Source organism: Monopterus albus, unplaced genomic scaffold, assembly GCF_001952655.1.
Source record: "Monopterus albus unplaced genomic scaffold, M_albus_1.0 scaffold101.1, whole genome shotgun sequence".
Taxonomy (NCBI): Eukaryota; Metazoa; Chordata; class Actinopteri; order Synbranchiformes; family Synbranchidae; genus Monopterus; species Monopterus albus.
This window is the reverse complement of record NW_018127981.1, coordinates 85,042-105,678: the sequence shown is the minus strand read 5'-3', so window position 1 is coordinate 105,678 and position 20,637 is coordinate 85,042. Positions and strand designations below refer to the sequence as shown.

The window sequence follows — 20,637 nt, the reverse complement described above, 5'->3', positions numbered from 1 at the left end:
ATGCAGCGTTTTCCTTTTGCATGTGTTTTCCGGTTAATGCAGCGTTTTCCTTTTGCATGTGTTTTCAGTTAATGCAGCGTTTTCCTTTTGCATGTGTTTTTTGGTTTATGCAGCGTTTTCCTTTTGCATGTGTTTTGTTTAATGCCGCGTTTCTGTCTTGCATGTGTTTTTTTGATTAATGCAGCGTTTTCCGTTTGCATGTGTTTTGTTCAATACCGCGTTTGTGTCTTGCATGTGTTGTGTCTTTTGCATGTGTTGTGACCGTGTCGGCCACCGTAGAACTCACTACCATATACAGCACAGAGTGTCAGTGAAAATAATTCCCCTGATTTAGGAAAGTAATGGTTAACTGTTCACAATTACATGGTAAAAGAAAACAAAAATGATGACATGTCAGATTAACAAAAAATGTTTATGTCCAAACTGCCGTTTTGTAGGATAGCAGCCATACGTAGACTCGAGACTGAAGCTGAATAGACAACCCATTGCACTGTGTACACTGTCGTACATGCACAAATGTGAATGCCCCGAGTTCTTCAAAACACGTCCTGGTGCAGCCTACTAGAGATTTAATGAAGAACAAGGTGAGCATTTAGCAAGAGCACAAAGGTAAAACCTACCAAAGGACAAGATTGTGACAATTGAATAGTTGTGAACATAGTTGCTTCAAGCATTGATGGCCCTTACAATTTATTGTCTCATTCCTTCTTACAATAACTCCGAATTTGATATCTGACTCCTTATCATAAGTGTGCCATGAGTACCACCTCTCATTAACCATTGCCAAATATTTTGTATGGCCTGAGTTTACACATTACACATCAATTCCCTGTTATAGATATGAATATATGTATATAAAAATAACTATAATGTAACTAATAGCTCTCCAACCCTTTTGAACTCTGGGCATTTGCTGTATTGCAGCTAGTCTCTGTAGGTTTCCAACTGCCATTCATGTGAAACAAGAACACCTGGCCTTATTATTGTATGTGGTAATGAAGACTTCATTTTCATCTTTAGGAGTCTAGATGCTCTTGTTTTAGAACAACAAGAAATAATGGCTCCCGAAGCTAAAGTGGCCAGTAAATAAGAAAGCAAATTTTGCCCAGATCCACTCTTAAAAGCACAGTGATAGTATATATATGTACATTAACTGTACAAATATAAAAGCCAAGCGTCAGCAGTCCTGTTCTCTGTATGTTTTCCTGTATCACTCAAGAAATGAACAATGATGTCATGGTAACTGATGTATTTCTTCAACATGAAATGCTGTTAAAATGCTAAAATGCCTCAGTGTCTCACTTCAGGCTCTGTCCAAGTCAAGATTGTCTTTCATAGACACATATCTTAGCTTATGTCACAGGGTTTTTTTGGTATAAATAACTTGTTGTCTGAGCAACAATCAATCGTGAGTGCAAAAAGTTAACAAAGCAATAAGTGTTTGGTATTTGTCTCTTTTTCTCTCTTCTGGCTTTGAAGCTGTTGGGAATTGGAGCACATTACTATATGCTGGCCTTGTCCATTAAAATGCTGATTGTTGGCTTAATAATGTCGCAGGACTAAACTGCTAACATTTCTGTATCCTCTCTAAAACAATTCTAGCCCTTTTGTCAATAAGATTGCATTGCCATTAATTAAATGTAACAAGGAATTTTATCACATTCGTCATTGTACTGTGCTGTAGGAACCGTAGCTGATTAAGTATAAAATCTGCTTGTGGAACCATAAATATAAAGATATATAAAAAGTAATTTAAAAAATGTGTAAATGAACAATGCTGTATGTTGTCTATGGTTTTGTGTATTTTGTAAATGAGAATGAAACATGAGTAAATACATCAATGTTAAATACCAGTTATGAATCCTATTTAACCTAAATGTGACATCAGTTCTCTTTAAGTGTGTGAGATTTTTTTCTTATGTTTTCTTCCTGTTGATTTTTGGGTTTGGACTTTGATGTGCAGCCGACCCTTTGGAATCACAATGGTTAACAAATGAAGAATAAACAAGTGCAAAAATTCAGGAAAAGTCGTTCTGTGTCATTTCTTTGTTTCCAGTTTTCAGTGCTGTTCAATGAGAAGCAACAATCAATATTCAGTGGCATTAAAATCAAAGCATAATAATAAATTTATTCATAAAATGTAAAAACTACATTTAAACAAGAGTAACAAGACCTTGTATGAAAAAAGGATCAAATTGGAACAAAACAACAGCAGATCCACTACCACCCTGAGTAAAAAAAAAAAAAAGTGAAAGGTAAGTTTTAGACCAATGCACAATCAAATATGTAGCCTAAAGTGCAGGTACAGGTCTTTGTATTACAGTATCCGATTCAGTCTTTCAGTGACCACAAAGAGACTCTAAAACACTGCATCTTCAGTTTGAGCTTCAAATATTGGTTTGAAGGAATAAGGTAGCATTTTTCATCTGCACATCTGTATCCCGAATACCTGTGTTAATAACGCTGGACTGTGTAAAGCAAATGTTTAATGTGTACCTCGCCTGAAGTCAACCTTAAAAGTCTACAGTCACCAGAGATTCTACTGGGGAACCGACAAGTGAATAAAAACTACAAACCCCATCTTGTGCACAACACTTCCGGTGGCTATTGCGCAATGATTCCAGGGATGTAACTGACGTTATTTGCAAGGTTAGTGGCTAAATGTACTCTACCTTTTGGCTAATATTATATTCAGAAATTTATTATTTAAGTGAACTGTCAAAACCAGATGCATGCGTTATATTTTATGGAGCTGTTCGGTGTAAAGGTTCGGTTACATTGTCTCACTTTCCTTACGTATTAGTTTCATTATTCAAGCTAACAGCTAACGCTAGCAAACTGAATTAGCTGAAGTTTAGCTAGCACTACAATGGCATTGTGGTTTGTAGTTGTCTCACCAACTCACATGTGACTGTAATAGTGCCTTCTAATGCAAATTACTTACTTAACGTCGACAGCAAAGACTCGTCATATAGCTTACATTCGTTCTTTCGTAAATTAACCCAGGGCTAATTACTGAGTTGGCTGTGTATGACAGGTTACAAATGTCACTTTGTATGAATTAAGTTCAGAGGCTCTACAGTGGCATTAAAATCCTGTTACAGATATAACGACGCCTGTCATGAAGGTCCAGTCATTCAATGGTCATTTTAATAGATATACAAACATGTATAATGCTACTCCGTTTAAATACAACTTTGGCATAACTTGAACATTTACGACGTTTATAGTTTGTTTTCTCGCTCTCGATACTGATTCCGATAACTCAGCTCTGGATATCTGCTGGTAACATGTACAAGAACAACGCTCCCATGTTTTCCAAATTAGAAGTGTGTACTGCGTAGAATGTATTGTGGTCATCCTTATGTAAGGAATGTGAGGCCAGGCCTTGCTGTGGCACCTATCACCATACTGGTACCTAAAGAAATGTATTTTATAATGGCACGGACACTGTAGTGTGGATTGGTCGTGTCCTGGCCGATACTGATCATTCCTCTCAAGTTGTAACTTAATGTTAGAAATACAACCTGCTCATTGCTACTGTTGGTTGTAACTTAATGTTAGAAATACAACCAGCTGCTCATTGCTACTGTTTCATAAGTAGCCAAGTCAGTGGAAGGTGTGTTAAACAGTTTATTACCTCTCAGATCATCAACATCTATTCATACCAGTCTAACTCTCTTAGGTGATCTCCAGTCACAAGCTCTTGATGCTGCACGTTGTCCTCTGCTGTGCTCGGCCCATCTCCACCAGTCTTGCCTTAACCCGGCCTCTAGCTCACTTCAGACCATACATGGACCCAGACCACAGCCGGCCCGTTGAGTGTGCTATCAGAACCAAACTAACTAATACATTCAAGCCAGACCACTTAGAGGTCCACAATGAAAGCCACATGCATGCTGTGCCCCCCGGATCTGAGTCCCATTTTCGTGTCCTGGTTGTCAGCTCCCAGTTTCAGGGTCTGCCACTAATACAGCGCCACCGTATGATTAATGAGGCTTTGAAGGAGGAGTTGAGCAACTGTGTTCATGCACTGGCTATCCAAGCAAAAACTCCTGAGCAGTGGGACAGTAACCCCACCCTGGCTAAGAGTCCACCCTGCATGGGAGGTTCGAAAGGAGATCACACAATGGAGGAGAAACTGAAGGCCGGAAGGGAGTGAAATGTATTGAGCTGTGAAGAATGCAGGTGGATGCTTTGGGAGAGGTGCAAAGATTTGTGTTTCATTTGTAACTTTACATAGTTGTAATTCTTTGAAGCTTTTTGTTTTCCATTTGTCCATACATGGTGTATTAGCAGTCAGGATCCTGTTGCAGTCTTCAGTACAAAAAAAGGTTTCTGTGATGTCTTTCTTTCCAGTCATAGTAAAACATGCTGTATTAGAAGGTAAAGCAAACAAAACATTGTAATCTCTTTTCACTACAGGTTGGAGTTATTTTGCACTGTTGAAAAATACAGTACAAGGACAGCAAAGATTTTAATTCTACAGTGTTCATAGTCCCTGTGAATTCAGACCAGTGGAGTAAAATGCCTATTTTACTGGCAGAGAAGGCCCTATATGTCATTTATGGTACCTTCTAGGCCTATTATGTTGGTGTGTATATCTGTAAGTTGCCTGTTTGGCTGTGTAGTATTATTTCAGACCAAAAGCTCATGCCTGCATTTATACAAGTCAGTGAAATTAAACTGTATTGTTTAAAAATTGAAAATAAATTTCTCCAATTCATGATTTAAGTTACCACTACTGACACATTTTATTCACTATCTTGGTGATTGTGACTGTGCGTGATGTGACCATTACCTGTGTTTGGGAGGATAATGTCAGTACCACTGTCAGAACACATGAGGGCAGTATGTGCTCAAATAATATGACAAAGCCAATTGGGTGAGTGAGCTGTTGAACACAAGATGTCTTCATTGTTCCCCTTAAAGTTGATCATGAAAGACCAAGCCAGATTTTATTTTTTCCTTATGAATGTACATGTAGCCATACTAAAACACATACTACTGATAACACTGGAGTCGTCTCAGGACTAATTTGTGTCTAATATATTTTAATAGCTTAGAAATTTTATTTAAAATCTAATGCTAAATGTTTTATTTCATAACATGTTAGAGATGTACACAAAAAGCAGACTAGTCAAAGGTAACAAAAATCACTGTTACAGGTAATCTGTGATTCAGTAAATTTCAGCCCAGTTATATTTTTGTATGTTGGTTTTACAGTGATTGGCTGAACAAAACGGAGGACATGGATACAAAATGTTCAGAAGTTTACGCTTGTCAGAATGACACCCTGTTTACTGTGTGTATGGTTCATCTGTTTCTATCTTGGAGTTGTATATGTCACCCAGGGTCATGTTGTCCTGCCATGATGTCGACCAAAGATCTCTCCTCAAGCTTACATCAAATATCATTGGTTGGAGTCTCAAGAAACAATGATTTCTACCTCAATTTTCATTTATCTGAGATTAATTTACATAATATATTTTTAAAGATATGTGTTTAGATTTGATGCAGTGCGAGGAGCTAAACAGCAAAGAGAATCGTCAGTGTTAAACTTTTGATGCTTTGCTGAAAAGCTATTGTTAGCTCATAAAGAGAGGCCTTCGGTGGAATGCAGTGTCATCTCAAGGTAATGCATGTCGTCTTCTCCAGCCATCCTCTGCGTGGAACTGACAGCCTGTCAGGCCTCACAAAAGGCTCTGGTGAAGAGTGTGAACAGCTGGTGTTACTGGTTTGGAAAAAGGAAAATAGTAACACAACCACTTTATGACCCGTGATCGCTCATTAGAGCCCAGCCTGAGGGGGCCAGAAGCAAGGCCTGGGCTGTGGGAGGAAGCACTAAGCTGGGCTGTCCTGCCTGGGGACCTGCAGACTGTCTCTGCTGATGAGATTTACATGTCACAGTTTCAGGTGCTGTTGTGATGGAAAGGGAAAAGATGTCAAATCATCAAGGGCGATGAGCTGGAGTGCAGGGACTAGATTAGCACTTAAATGGTTGGACTGTTTTACACGTGCACATCTGTGGCAGTGATACAGCAAAATGACATGTAGGTCAGGACACTAACGGACTGACTTGTTTTGGCCAGAGATGGAACAGGAAGTTTGTAAAGGAGGTGGGAACTTGAGAGTAGCCTTCAGTGCTACAATTAAGGCCTAATAAGAAGAGGACACAATTTAGTTTTAAACCGTAGAGGGCAATATGTGAGAAAACCTTATAAACATAAGATGAGCACTCCTGTTAAGGAGGATTGTTTTCAGACAGTTTGGCCAGGATCCCATACTGGCCCTTTCACTGTAACCATACAGTATATCGCTGCTTTTCAACTTCCTCTTTAGTAGCTTTTTAGATAATTAATCATCTACTCACATCACTTTTTGCCCACAAATCTACCCTCAATAACCCATCATGACAAAGTGAAAACATGTTTTTACAGCTTCATGCAACTAAGTGTTCAGACCCTTTGCTGTGGCACTCTAAGTTGTGGTCTAGTGGATCTCTTTTGATTGAATTATCTTTGATGTGTCTAGAACTTGATCGGAGTCCTCCTGTGACAAATCAAACTGACTGAACAAAGTTTAGAAAGGCATACACCTGTGTATAAACTACAAGGTCCCATGCTCACACTGCATGTCAGAACAAAAACTGAGTCAAGTCTAGAGAACTCTCTGTGCACCTCAAGTAAAACTTGAGGCATAGATCCCTGTGAGGGTAAAACTGTTATCAAGCCTTTGAGTGTTCCCAGGAGCACGGTGGCCTCAGTAACTGAAATGGGTGAAGATTGGAACCACTAGGACTTTTCCAAGAGTCAGCTGTCTGACTAAACTGAGTAACTGGGTGAAAAGGTCCTTGGTCAGGGAGGTGACCAACAACCCAACAGTCACTGACAGAACTTCAGAAGTCCTCTGCATAGATGGAGAGCATGAGAAAAAAGATTTTCTGGTCTGATGAGACAAAAACTGAATTCAAAGCACCAGACACTGTTCATCACCTGCTAAGCAGGGACAAGGAGACTGGTCAGAACTGAGGGAGCTATGAATGCAGTCAAATACACAGAGGTTGTTGAAGAAACCTGCTGCAGACTGCATGTGACCTGACACAGACCTTTCAGTGCAACAATAACCTGAAGCAGCCAAGACGACGCTGGAGTGGCTTCAGGGCAAGTTGCTGACTGTCCTTTCAGCCCAGATAAAGTCCAGACTTAAACCCCGTAGAACATCTGTGGAGAGACCTGAAAATGTTCACAGACACATCCCATCCATTCTGGCAGAGCTTGAGACAATCTGCCATGAAGAATGTGATAAAACTGCACAAGCCTGTAGAGACTTACACAAGAAGACTGGAGGCTGCCATTGCAGTCAGAGGGGCTCCTACAGTGTACTGAATTATGGTTGAGTACTCATTAAAAAGTCTAAAAACATGTTATCACTTTGTCATTATAGATGACTGAATGTAGATGGATGGGCACAAAAGGTAATCTACAACACAAAGTGTGCAAAAAAGTGAAAGTCAAATTACTTTCTGAAGCCACTGAATGTCAGGTAATGCTTTGAAAAGCGTAAACAGGATATTTAAGTACTCTCTCCTTTTCCTCCTTTCTTTCCTTTTCATGCTGATGAAGGGAAGCAGTCCATTAGGATGTTAGTGCACTGGTGTTTCAGCAGTAGCACAGTGGGCCACAGAAGTGGTTGTTTTGAACCCCATGTAGAGAAGATGGAAACTGTAAGCTGATAAAATAGCTCTTCAGTGAATGTCAGCTTTTAATCATTGTTAGTGTATATTTCCCAGATTTGAAGCAGCCATGACAGGAAAACAATTACTCAGCTCTAATGTTGTCTTGTGCTGTTGTGGTGGGCTGCATCACATGTAAGGAATTCCTATTATTTTGTCTACATTTGATTTGGCCATTGTATAAGCTCATTCACACACATATAGTACACAGATGAATTACAGTATGTACATCATGCCTCCTCTATCATGTGCAGACTCCAGTGGTGATGGATCTGTCTCTGGTCCCAGGTCTGGCCCATATGGCCTTAGGGATGCAGCAGGTCAGTGGGAACCCTCCTTGGCAGCGCTGCTTCTGCGTCAGAGGCCTGAGACAGATGGTGCCAGGCTGGGCTGAGACCCCAGGCAGGGCAGGGTTCCCGTGATGAACAGCCGCTGATTTACGTTGCGGCTCCGCACTGAGGGCCAGGGTGTGGGGGGCTCCTTCTGACCAGCTGACCCTTGCTGGTTGTAGGGTCATCCACTGGGAGGGAGGAGTAGGGGTGGGGTACAGCAAATGGGTGTCTGAGAAAGGTTTGATTTGTCCATCCTCAGAGACTGGCTTCTGGTGCCCTGGGCAGCTGCAGGATCTCTGCAGCTGTGTGCGAGGAGAGCAGCCTGTTGAACACATTTCATTTAAACCACTAGACACAGCTGTAATTACTTGTTTTGTCTTTAACCTAATGTCATTGCACAATGACAGTGGTTTGTCATTGTAAAAAGGGTCACTTTTGCCCTTGTAAATTATTTTGTTAATTCAAATAGTACTATGTTGCAGGCCAGAACAGAAAAACCATTATACAAGGCAGCTCAAAACCATCAATCCTAATGACAGTTTAATAATCACAGAATAGCTTTTAAAGCTCACATGCTCATCTGGTGAGTAATATTTTTCTGGTTTCATGTTGTAGAAAAAAGAGTTGAACTTAAACTGATGATAATAGGCTTTTAAGGCCTTTTAATTGGTATAGCTCCCCCGTTCACTAACTCTCTCTCTCACCACACCGCCAGCTCATGTAATCAGCGAATGGCTGGATTGAAAGGGAAGGACAAAAGCAGAGATAGGCAGAAGACAATATCCTTGTGTGCGAGAATTAGTTACACTCAGTAGCCTAAGTACTCAAAGCATAGAGCAAAAAGGGGGATGGGAGGATTAGGAGAAAAGTCCACACAGGTGGGTTGCTGGGAGGGAGGAGGGGTCACGTGACAGGATGTTACTTCGTTTGATAAATAACAGCCAGGGCCCACAGGAAGAGGAAGGGATTTTTTTTATAGGCAGAATTAACCACTTTACCACATCAGGTATTCATTATGGTAAATCTCCCAGGTGTGGTGTACATGCAGGTTAAGTCAAACATCCAATAACTATTGAAGTAACAGGCTGATGGTAAAGAGATCATTTTCTCTCTTTAAAAAAATAAGATAGCACCAAGTGTGATATTGTTATGATATTGTTTTATTACTTATTTATCATTTTGGTAAGACTGTGAATGATGGACTTACAGTCCTGTGTTGTATGACAACTGCTGAAATAGCTGATCAGAAGTTTTCAGGAGGTTGAAGTGTCTCTAAAACATCTTAGTGGTTTGGTCACTGGTAATAATTGTTTATTTTATCTGACTTCCAGTTAGTAAAGAAAATGTAGACAAAAATAGGAAAAATAATTAGGAGTGTGTTAGAAATATCACTTTTTAAAGCTTCACTTCTTTGGAAAGAAGAAAAGTGAAAGTAAAATTACTCTTAACACCTGCGGACATGTCAAAAAAGCATTTACAAATCACATAAGTTCCTTAATATTCACACAGTCATCAGACATTCTCACTTGCAGATGTGATTATTTTGTGTCTTTCCTAAATCACTAATCAGAAATGAGATGCACTGACAAAATCTGTTATGAATCAGCTAACAGCAAAGAAAGTGAAATGTCAAAGAAAGTTACACCTCCACTGTTGTGTGTGTGTGTGTGTGTTTTTTTTCCAGCAAGTCATGGGAGTTTTTCCTGGGGGTGTTGAGGCATGGAGCTGGTTAGGCTGGTTTTTGGGCCATAGTGCACAGGCCAAGGCCTTAGCCCTAAGCCCTGCACACTCAGTTACTGACATGCATGCAGCTCCCCTTCCCTCCCCTCCAGGCCACTAACCAGAGGAGTGTGCATGTCAAGACAGATGGGTCAGAGATATGACGCTTTCAAGTTCCTCTCTCTGGGCTCCTTCTATAACCTCTCTCAACTCCCTTTCAACCTTTTTGCACAACCTCTGTGATCTTCCCACCCCTGCTCACTAGCTTTGAACCAGTGCACATTTGCCTCACTCCTTTTTGCAGCCCTTCCATCACCACTTGCTGTCAATCTCATTAATTTTCTGTGCATGTTATCACCTAGTTTGCACACTTTGGCTAGTTATCTTTGGCATCTTCCTCATAAACTTCTTTTGACCTCTCATCAACTTTCATTCAGCCTTGTAGCTGAGCTGACTGTGCTCTGTGTTTGCACTCTTGGTATAATGATTCACCAAAATGTTCCCTCAGCTTCTTCTGGGCTGATCAGTTGCTCATGGCTAAATCCTGACACATGACTTTCTCTGCCTCCTTTTCCCTCTTTCTTTGTCTCAAAGAGGATTGCGTTCACTTAACCCCCAGAGTGCCCCACACCCTCTGTGATCATGTTTATATCTCATGCACAGACTGAAGCTATTATCATATCACCATATTATGTTATTACTTCTCCCCTTGGGTATTACTCAGTGCTTATTGTAAGTTATTCAAACACCCGTGTTTAGAATATTTTGTGAGATTAGAATGACAGCCAGCATACAGAAACATGCAGCAGACTCAGGAAACTTATGATATTGACATAGCTGCTTTTATAGTCGCTGCAGGAAGACCCACTCACTCATATACCTCCAGTCAGACATTGCTTTAAATATCACAAAGATGAACTGATTAGCACCAGGTTTTTACATACAGTCAGTACTGTATTGCAAGGACTGCCATGGGATTTGTTACAGATGTTCAGACCCTCGATAGGATGAACTGTAAAAACTTTGGAGATCGTTAACTTTTCATTTAGCACCATCATCAGGTCAAAATTTCACTTTGTCTAGTTTTTTAGTTTATGACCATATACCTGCAAACTAAATATATTCTCAGCCTCAGCTGTACTTTGTGTTTAGCATGACAACATGTTAAAATAAGAAGGTAAAAATTATGCACTAAACATCACCGGTTGGTGTTATCATTGTAAGCATGTTAACATTCTGATGCCTGAGGGGCTGGGTTATGCTATAATTAGTCTTTGCATTGTGTTGTCTGATCAACACGTTGTTGTTTTGAATGGCCACACTGAGGCAGAGTGAAAAGCTGGTCATCCTAGATAGATGTGATAGATCCCAGATAGATGGTAGATGTGTTTATTGTTAAATACGGGGATGCATTTTCAAACTGTTTTGTGTGGAAAGCATCCATAGTGTTGCATTTGTTTGTCACATAAAAAAGTGACAAGAATAATTGAGTAACTCTAAATGAAAAATATTGTCAGGGGTGAACTTGGCCCGGCATGGTGAGGTTGTGGGTATGATTGTCGACAAACACTTGTGGTGAAGTATACTGGCTCCTGTTTAAATATAACAGGTAACAGGTGGACATTTTCAGAGCATCTCTACTTCAAGGTTTTGCATTTGGTTGTTAATGTGAAAAGTTCCAGAAAAAGTCATAGCTCCTTCCTCTCACCTTTCACCTCTGCACAGTTGGTCAGTCATGGTGTGAAGTATTTATGGATGATGGTCACAAAAGTTGTTTGATACAGCCTCCATAATCTGATGGCAGAAAGGTGTGGGGAGATGAGGTTTCCAAAACCACCATCCAGCAAGCAGTTTTGAAGGACCATGCTCAGCACAGGCTTTTACAATCTAATTCAGTTCAATTCAAGTTTTATTTGTATAGCGCCAAATCACAACAGAAGTCTTCTCAGGACACTTTACAAAGTAAGGTCTAGACCTTATTATTATCACTATTATTATAGAGGGAAAACCCAACAAATCCCCCTTGAGCAAGCACTTGGCGACGGTGGGGAGGAAAAACTCCCTTTAACGGAAGAAACCTCCGACAGATCCCGGCTCTTGGTGGGCGGCATTCTGCCTTGACCGGTTGGGGTGAGTGGATAGAGGAGAGACAAAAGAAGAAAAGAAAGGCAACAAGACACAACAAACACAACAACAAACTATGAAACAATGGGCAGTTTGATGTGGCCGGTGACTGCTCATCAGAAACATAAAGCTCCAGAGCCAGGGCAACCTGCAGAAAGGTACAGGGAGAGAGAGAGAGGACACACTATGGGAGCGAGGAGACACACTGTTAATCACCTGCAATGGTGGCATATAGATGCATGGAGAGGAGAGGAAAGCATAGCATAGCATCATGGGGCCCCCCAGCAGTCTAGGCCTGGAGCAGCATAACTAAGGGAAGGCTCAGGGTCACCTGATCCAGCCCTAACTATAAGCTTTATCAAAAAGGAACGTCTTAAGTCTAATCTTAAAGGTAGAGAGGGTGTTCGCCTCCCGAACTGAGACTGGGAGTTGGTTCCATAGGAGAGGAGCTGTATAGCTAAAGGCTCTGCCTCCCATTCTGCTTCTGTGGACTCTAGGAACCACAAGTAAACCTGCACCCTGAGAGCGAAGTGCTCTGTTAGGATGATAAGGCTCTACGAGGTCTTTAAGATACGATGGAGCCTTGTCATTAAGGGCTTTGTATGTTAGGAGAAGGATTTTAAAATCTCTTCTGGATTTTACAGGGAGCCAGCGGAGAGAAGCTAATATGGGAGAGATATGATCTCTCTTGCTAGTTCCTGTCAGTACTCTGGCTGCAGAGTAGTACTGGAGGCAAGAGCTACTGTATGTCATCTAGAGTAGCTATATGGTTAGACAGCAGATTTCTAAGGTTTTCAGGCCCAAGTACAATAACTTCAGCTTTGCCAGAGTTTAGAAGTAAGAAACAACTTAAGGCTGTAGACCCATGTGTGTCGTTTCTTTTTCAGTCAACTGAAAATAGCCAGCTGCTGGTGATCTCTCAGCAACATGCAGCTCTCTTGTATTGATTGCATCCCATTTGCTTCTAAGAGGATGAGTCACTGATGCCCCATCTATAGGGCATCTTCGAGTCCTTTAATAACCCATAAGCGATATTGTTTAGTTGCAGTTCAGGTCAAAAGGGTCAGCCATACATGAGGCCAGTAAACGCAGGGTTAATCTTGGCCCTTCCACATGTACCGGCCAACTCAAAAGAGCTGCGAAGGCTCCGCTCAGAGTTGCAGAAAACGTGATCTATTGTTCATCTGTCAGCATCTGTGATATATTCTATCCTACACTCATGGACAAAACATACCCCAGCGATTATACAAGTGAGGACATTGGGCCCTGCAACAACGCCAGCCTGGTGACTGTGGACACCAGGCATCTTGACCCCTGGGTCTCCTACTTCTTTGTTTCTATTGACCTCTGTTTCTTTTACCCCCCTCTGAACCTAAAACCTCTGTCCTCCCAGCTCCCCCTCCTTTCCCTGCCTTCATCTCCCACACTCTCTTCTCACACATACAAATAAAGAAACGGGCCCCCTTCAGTTTATTTTATTAGCACTTTGAAACCCAGGCCTTTTACAGGGTAGAGGAGGAAAAAAATAATAGGAAGGAGCTTTAATTAGGAGAGTTATTGGGGCTCAAATAAAACAACCGGGTCAGGGGGAAGTTCTGGGTCAACTGGGAGTGTATGGGCTTTGATATGAGGAGTTTGTTATCTTTGGGTTCGACCCTCATATCCTCAGAGTCGAACAAGGCTCAGGGTAGCACTGAAGAGCGTACAGAATGTTGTTAGGTCAGAGGCACACTTTCTCTGGAGTGCGTTTGTAGTGTGTGTGAATGAATGAGTTGTTTACCTCTCATGGCTCTTTCTGCTCTCTAATGGTTTACATTATAAGTGCATGAGGATGCATGTGTGCCACAGTGTGTACTGTTCCAGCTGTGTGTCTGTGTATACATATGTGTTTGCTCAGTACCAGGTGTGCCATCTCCTTCCTTAGTGATTAGCCCTTCTGCGGATTGTGACATGGAAGCCCCTGCAATTTCCTTTACTCGACTCTTTGCTGGCTTCCGACTCAGTCATACATCAGCATACGATCCTCTTCTGTCCCTCTTCTGTGTTCCCTTTCCTTCACTTCCCCTTCCTCTCTTCCTCTCCTCCCAAGTGGCCGCACCCATCAGCTTTCGTTCTGTTTACCAAACACATCAATGGCCTCTTCCTCCTGCCTCACTCTTCCATTGCTCCCATATGTCTTTGTTTGTGCTCATCTGGGTAGAAAATGGTTCCCAACTACTGGTAGAGCTGCAGTATGAGGCAGGAGGCCTTTAAGTGGCGTTGGCTGGAGGGAGGGACAGGCTGTTCTGCTGAGCGCTGCCAGTGCTCCATCCACCTCCTCCTGGGGTGTAGAGAGAGTGAGGAAGTGAAGAGGAATCCCCAGAGCCTAACACAAAGACAGCCTAGCACTATGATCAGTGACACACTAGATCATCAGGCAGAGTACATGATGAATAAGCTATAACACCTAATATTTCCAGGAATAAAATGCAGTGTTCAATCGTGAAATAGAGTGTAATGTGCATCTATAATTACACGCCCTTGTGCCAGGGCTGCATGTGTCTTCAAAGGGAATCTTCTCTGTATAAGCTGATGTGCACATTGTAGTCCTCAACACGTGAAAACAAATGAGAGAGAAGATTTAGATTAAAAAAAACAAGAAACAGCACTGGAGACCCAGGGTGATGCATTTCCAGAATTTGGTCAGCTATCACAAGCAGCATTTGGTAGAAAGGAATTAAACCTCCATTTCTAAATCTTTGACTCAGTCACAGACAGAGGCCACCTCTAAAGAGCTGTGGGGAGGGAGAAACCAGAGACGCATGTATGTGTATATATGAGAGAGAGAGAGAGTGAGGACATGCTGCTGGGTTAAATGCAGGTATTATAAGTGGCTTGCTCCAGGATGACCAAGTAGGTCAAGAGAATCAAGGCAGGAGGGAAAGGACTCACAAAGCTGTGAGGAGAAGGTCAAGCGTGAAATCCCTCCCTCCTTGCCACTGTGACCCCCCAGGGAGGAGCTCTGGACAAGCAGTGAGTCGAGTGTGTGTGTGTGTAGCTGTAGTGGAATGGAGTGAAGATGTGGGTATGTCATGTTCAGTATAACTCAGTGACCAATAAATTAATATTACCTGAAATGGTAAAACAAAACAAGACAAACAAAAAACACACACAACTCTAGAGTATACAGTCATTATATCAAAAATATTAAAAGCAGAGGTTAATTATTTGAGTTCGCATGTGACATTTATCTACAGTAGATTTGTTGTCTGTTTCATGCTTTACTGCCTTAAGAGATTTTGTACTGACTGTTTGAAAACAGCATTTATCTAAACGCCAGCCTTGAGTCTACATCAGACTCAGTGGCAAGCTTGTCAGTACAACTGAAAATGTTTCTGTGAGCTCGTTGATTCCCCGAGGAAAGTTTCCGCTATCCAAGCTGAGGCCTTTTGAGTGGTTGTATAATGCTTTCCATGTTGGCGTACCTTGTCAGCAGGTGGCCCCTGAACAGGAAACTCTCTCAGTGACTGCATGTTGAGCCAGAAATGCATTTGTATACAGCAGGTACTTCTAATGGAAATAGACCACTACAGGTAGGCAGTGCTGGCAAGTGCTGTTAGGATAATAGCAAAACAGGTGTGTTTGAGTGCCTGGACCGGCATGTCCATTCATGTGTAGCTACTATTTCCATTGTGCATCCAAATGCATCCAGGTATAGTGTTTGTTTGCAGTATTAGAAACCTCTGCACAAGTCTGCATGCAAGAAGTGTGTGTTTTACCCGTGATAAGAGTTGTTGCTTCCCCTGTGTGTATGTATAAAAATCATTTCTTGGTTTGGTACCACTTTGTAACAACCTGTAATTTATATAGAAAGTTTTATAGTTTAAACTAATGAGCATATTGGTTTTAATTAAGAATTTATTAATGCTTTGAAGTTCAGTTATTAGACATTTATAAAAACAACTTATGGGTTGCCAGGCTGTGAAATAATCTTGGTGTATCATCATCCAGCTTTCCTTGCTTTGTCTTTTTAGTAATCAGAGACCTGTTTAACACTCAGTAGTTACTTACTTTCTAAAAACCATACAAGGGTTTCTCACGCCCTATATTTTTTCACTATGTGGCCACCTAAACATTATCCTTATGATTGGCTTATTACTGATTAATTATAATCAGTAATAAGTAATATAATTATAATTATTCATTATAATGATAACACTTTGTGTTTTCTCAAAACGTTATTTTGTCTTTGAGCATAAAAAATGGACTTCCACATTCTAATAAGGACATTCTTTTAAAAGGGTTTATAGGTTGTAAGCAATGCTTGTCTTAATTGTTAATGATCAGAGAAAAGGATCACACTCATTGACAAGAACTCACTTTATTTAACTGCAACTAAACTGCATATACTATATCTCAAATAGCAATAAACTATTTACTAAGTATTCATTCATCAGTTGTAAGCCATTAATAAGGCCATTTTTGGGGTTTAACAACATGTAAACACTGCCTTTTACTGAAAGAATCATAAGATCCTCTTGCTTTTGAACAGACTACAGACAATCTGGACAAAAATCACTTCATTAACTAGTTAATAAGTGTTAATTCATGAATGGCAACATTTAAAATGGTATTATTACCAAATAACAAGGATAAACACAAACCAGTGGGATTTTTAACAACTTAGTGACTGATATTTGATGTATGAAACATTAGTAAACACTTTAAGAACCATTAATAAACACATTAGTTACCACTAACCTGTATAACGAGGTAGTGGTAAAGGGTAGCGGTATCAACCTTTGTTCTGTCTCTATATTGTGTTAAGCGTATGTGGTTTGTGACTTTTTGTGTCATTGTGTGAGAAAGTGAAAGATTCCTACATGTGCACCCTGCAGTGTGATGCTCATCCTGTCACACCCTGTCGCCTTCATGTCACTGCTGCATAGTGGCTGTTCTCGGTGTCTCCACCTCAGTGACCAGCAGCAGCCACACCCCTACTGCCACTCACTCTCCCCTTCTGCTAAATGGTGGCAACGGTTCCTTTCTTCAAAGACTCATTTAGGTTTTAGTGTCAGTAATGTACATTTTTGATGAACTGGCTGAACACCATTCCTTTGTTTTTAGTTTTTTTAATAAAAGGGTTTGGGCTCAACACACATGATGCATTCCAGTGTCACTCTGCTTTATATTCTTAGCAAATCATAAATAAATGAAATTTTGTGAAAATAGGTACTGTAGTTTCCATTACTGGAGCCCCTTTGTTGTTTTGTGATATAAAGTGTTTTTCTTAGAAGACCTGGTTACACCAAAATTTAAAACAGAGAAATTATGTATTGTAATAGAATCACTGCAGTGAGACTGTCCTCCTGTAAAAATCACAAGTCCATAGGTTGTTTGTGCTTTTTATAATGACCACAGCAGGTCCTGACCTCCCTGGGGCCCTAAGCAAAATTCTGCAAAGGGACCCTCCATGGGACCTGAACCATGAGACTTAAGCCATTTGCCATTGCCACACAGTCACACCTGACACCCCATTGCTCCCACTACTATCCTCCCTGCTATTGAACTGTTCAATCTGTCTAAAGGTGTATACAAACAATACTGAATAAAATATTTTCTATAGAATTTTAATCTTTATTAGTACTGGCTGAGGCTGTAGATCACCTGAGTCTGTGCTTGTACTGACTGATTCAGCATCTCCTCTACTGACAAACAGTACTATTATAGATTTTACCAGCCACATCAGGCCCATTCATAATGGATTTCCATTTACTGTATATATTTTCAAATATGCATCCATATTGCCCTGTAATCAGTAGTCAGTGTCTATCTGTTGTGCCCAACTTCCATTATATTCTGTCGTCTTCAGCTGCTCCCGTTAGGGGTTGCCACTGCGAATCATCCCACTGAGGATTCGCATGTTGAAATTTTGGCATGTGAACCCGGGCCACCAACCTCCATTATATTAAACCTAATAAATAGTTGTATTTCACTCTCACTTTTGCCATGCACAAAGTCATAAAACACAGCCCTGGAAGTGCCTGGCAAGCAATACACAGCCAGACCAAGAGATGCACAGCATTGCCCCAGTAGGTTAGCAAGACAGACAGACGGAACTCCAGGGTAGCTCATCAACTTAAGGTTACTGATATTTGTGGACATCAAGTCTTCTTGAGTGCTGTTTTTAACATTAACACCCACTTTGACAGGAGTGGGCAGCAGGGCCTTGTGTAATTTGCAGGACCCTAGTTAACTTACATAGTAGTGAGCATATGCTCATCCTGTCACACCCTGACGCCTTCATGTCACTGTGTCTGTGCCTGATTACAACCAACAGTTACCTGGTATAATAGCCACAGTAATTATGACATAAGCAAAGGAGGACGTTAGGTGATGTGTTTAGAGCATTAAAGTGTGTGTTGAAGAGAGGTTTGGGTGAATTTATGTCTAAAAACAATCAAACAAAAAAGCAGGACTAGTTCAACTTCGATGAACTTTGGCATGTAAATTTGCACCATTTACTAATAGCAATCTGTCTTGACAATGCTGTATTCTATTTGAGGCAACAGAGAGCTAGAGTCCACAATAATATTATAGGATCTCTGTAGTACTCAACAAAGGAAGTAATTACTCAGGATTAAATTGAATCATGATTTAAAGTCATGCGGCCAAAATAAAGTAGGAAGTACACACAAGGAACTTTCCCTATCATGTCTATCTAGAACACAGCTGATTAAAAATGCCATCTTATTCTGTGTCATCAGTCATTAACTAACCACAGAAACATTAATCTCTCCTTACTGGCTCAAGGTAATTGAGCTTCCACATGCTTAATAGCTAAACTAGCCAATACATGCTGGTCTGTTTGACAGTGATGCATCATCATCATCACAAAGACAGACATCACATAAGAGCAGAGAGATTGATTTTTCTCTGTGAAGCAAAGTGTTGCACTGCTTCAGGCACAGATAATGAATGACCAGTACCTATGTTGGTCTGTGAGTGACAACTTGTAAGTGATGACTTAGAGCTTTCCATTAACATGTTGTCCAAGAGAATACTTCAGCTGTCAGAGAAAAATGTCCAATGGAATTTGAGTGGTTTGCCTTACTTGAATTTAAAGTTTGCAAAGCTGTTAATACACTGAATGTGTTTCATGACCCTCTGGGCATTTGGAAGATGGTGAATCATTCCCATAACAGACAAACAAGAGAGGTGGTTTTCATATGTCAACAGCCATAAGTTGTGTGTGGAGTGAAGTTTGAATGAGATGAACAGTCTGCTGTGTGCTGTCCACATGAAGCTTTGGCAGAATGACAAAAAGTAAGGGTTATAAAAAGGAAAGCATTTCACCTGTCGCTTGAGTCACTATAATTGGTACATCATTCTTACAAGCGTTACAATCTGTGGTGCATGCTTCATGCAGAATGGGATGTGACAGTGTAGTGCAGTTGTTCACAGTGATTAAGACATTAAACCACATGAAGGAACAACAGGTTTCCCAGACAAATCCATGTTTTCTTTCTTTGACATAATTTAATGCTTGTAGCCATACTGTAAGGTAACAGATAATATATGATGACAGGGAGCCCAGTCTCACATGAAAATGTACAACAGCTACGCTGGTCCACAGCGTAAAATGTAGTAATGCCACAATAAGGGCTGTAAAATTGTGACATGCCAATGTTTATTGTATTGCAGCCACTGTCTGTATATAACAGAGGGGCAACCCCACTGTGATAGTGGTAGCACTTCACTCTGCCTGCCATGCCTAATCGACAAATGGGCAAGGAGGTGAGTGTGAGTGGAGCTCGCTAGACAGCTAGCAGTTAGCCACCGTTGGCGGGACCCTCCTGTCTGTCATTTAAAGCAGCCCTGCCCTTAATTATGCATAACTTTTTAGTCTCAATATAACTGTTTTTGTACCAGGTTGTAAAAGTTTATTTCTGCTGTAAAACTGGACATTTTACCATGGAAGTCTATGGGGATTGACTCCTTTTTGGAGCCAGCCAAGTGGCCATTCGAGGAACTGCAGGTTTGGGCACTTCTTTTCTCAGCCTCAGAGGTTGCCACTTGATTGCAGCCCAGTGTCTGTGTTCATGTTTTGTTGTTGCTGTTGTATGGCAGTTGACAAAGAATGAAATGATGCATTATCACCACCAACTGGACTGGAGTGCTGATTGAGAAGGTAACATTTATTATGTGTTGGAGTCAAACAGTTTGGACTAAAAACACTAGGAGGGTGAGGGTTGGGGCAGATGGATGGACGTTGCCATGTGACAGTTTTTGATCCAGAAAATGTTGCAATGTCACAATTTTGGAGGTGTTATTGTGATGCTATTATGCTTTGCATTGTGGACCAACATAAGTATTATACATTTTGCTATGAGACTAGGTTGTGACAGGAATGGCATTTTCTCCACTGAGGGCCTTATTTTCTATATATAATATGGCTTCAGTGAAGTAAACATCTGAAATATAACAAGGAATAAAGTTTGTATACCTCTGTTGTAATCATTAACTATAAATCTACTTTAGGTCCTTTCCACCACTGCTGCTTACATGCATACAGTAGGTGTAAGAGAGTGAGAGTGTATATGGGTGGCAGGCCTGTTGGCAGAGCAGGTCAATGGGCAGAAAGGCAGTGGGCCGAGTCGGGAGCCACAGCCCTTCCCGGGGGTCAGGGCGGAGAGGATGAAACCTGTCATTAGGAAGGTGAGGGGAAAAAAGCTCTCAATGGGGGGG

The 20,637-nt window shown here is 41.0% G+C and overlaps 2 protein-coding genes across 3 annotated transcripts in view; both read left to right on the top strand.

Moving 5' to 3' along the window:
• sv2a (synaptic vesicle glycoprotein 2A) overlaps positions 1 to 2,021 on the top strand; it is a 49,277-nt gene extending 47,256 nt beyond the window's left edge. The window contains exon 13 of the mRNA XM_020609675.1: positions 438 to 2,021. Within this exon, the coding sequence (XP_020465331.1) occupies positions 438 to 477 (40 nt within the window). The 3' untranslated portion in view covers positions 478 to 2,021. The remainder of the gene's footprint in view (positions 1 to 437) is intronic.
• A 535-nt stretch (positions 2,022 to 2,556) lies between these two features.
• bola1 (bolA family member 1) lies at positions 2,557 to 4,734 on the top strand. 2 transcript variants are annotated; one of them, XM_020609716.1, is made up of 2 exons: positions 2,557 to 2,649; positions 3,686 to 4,734. In XM_020609716.1, exon 2 carries the CDS (start codon positions 3,710 to 3,712, stop codon positions 4,160 to 4,162), a length of 453 nt encoding a protein of 150 aa, XP_020465372.1. In that variant the 5' UTR covers positions 2,557 to 2,649; positions 3,686 to 3,709; the 3' UTR covers positions 4,163 to 4,734. The 2 variants fall into 2 exon arrangements, with proteins under 2 accessions (XP_020465372.1, XP_020465371.1); XM_020609715.1 differs by lacking the exon at positions 2,557 to 2,649 and adding an exon at positions 2,663 to 2,767.
• Positions 4,735 to 20,637: the final 15,903 nt, after the last annotated feature.

Coding starts and splice junctions, on each gene's coding strand:
- bola1 (XM_020609715.1), top strand. CDS start 2,729: ATGCATGCGTTATATTTTATGGAGCTGTTCGGTGTAAAG. Junction 2,768..3,685: donor TGGAGCTGTTCGGTGTAAAG/GTTCGGTTACAT, acceptor TAACTCTCTTAG/GTGATCTCCAGTCACAAGCT.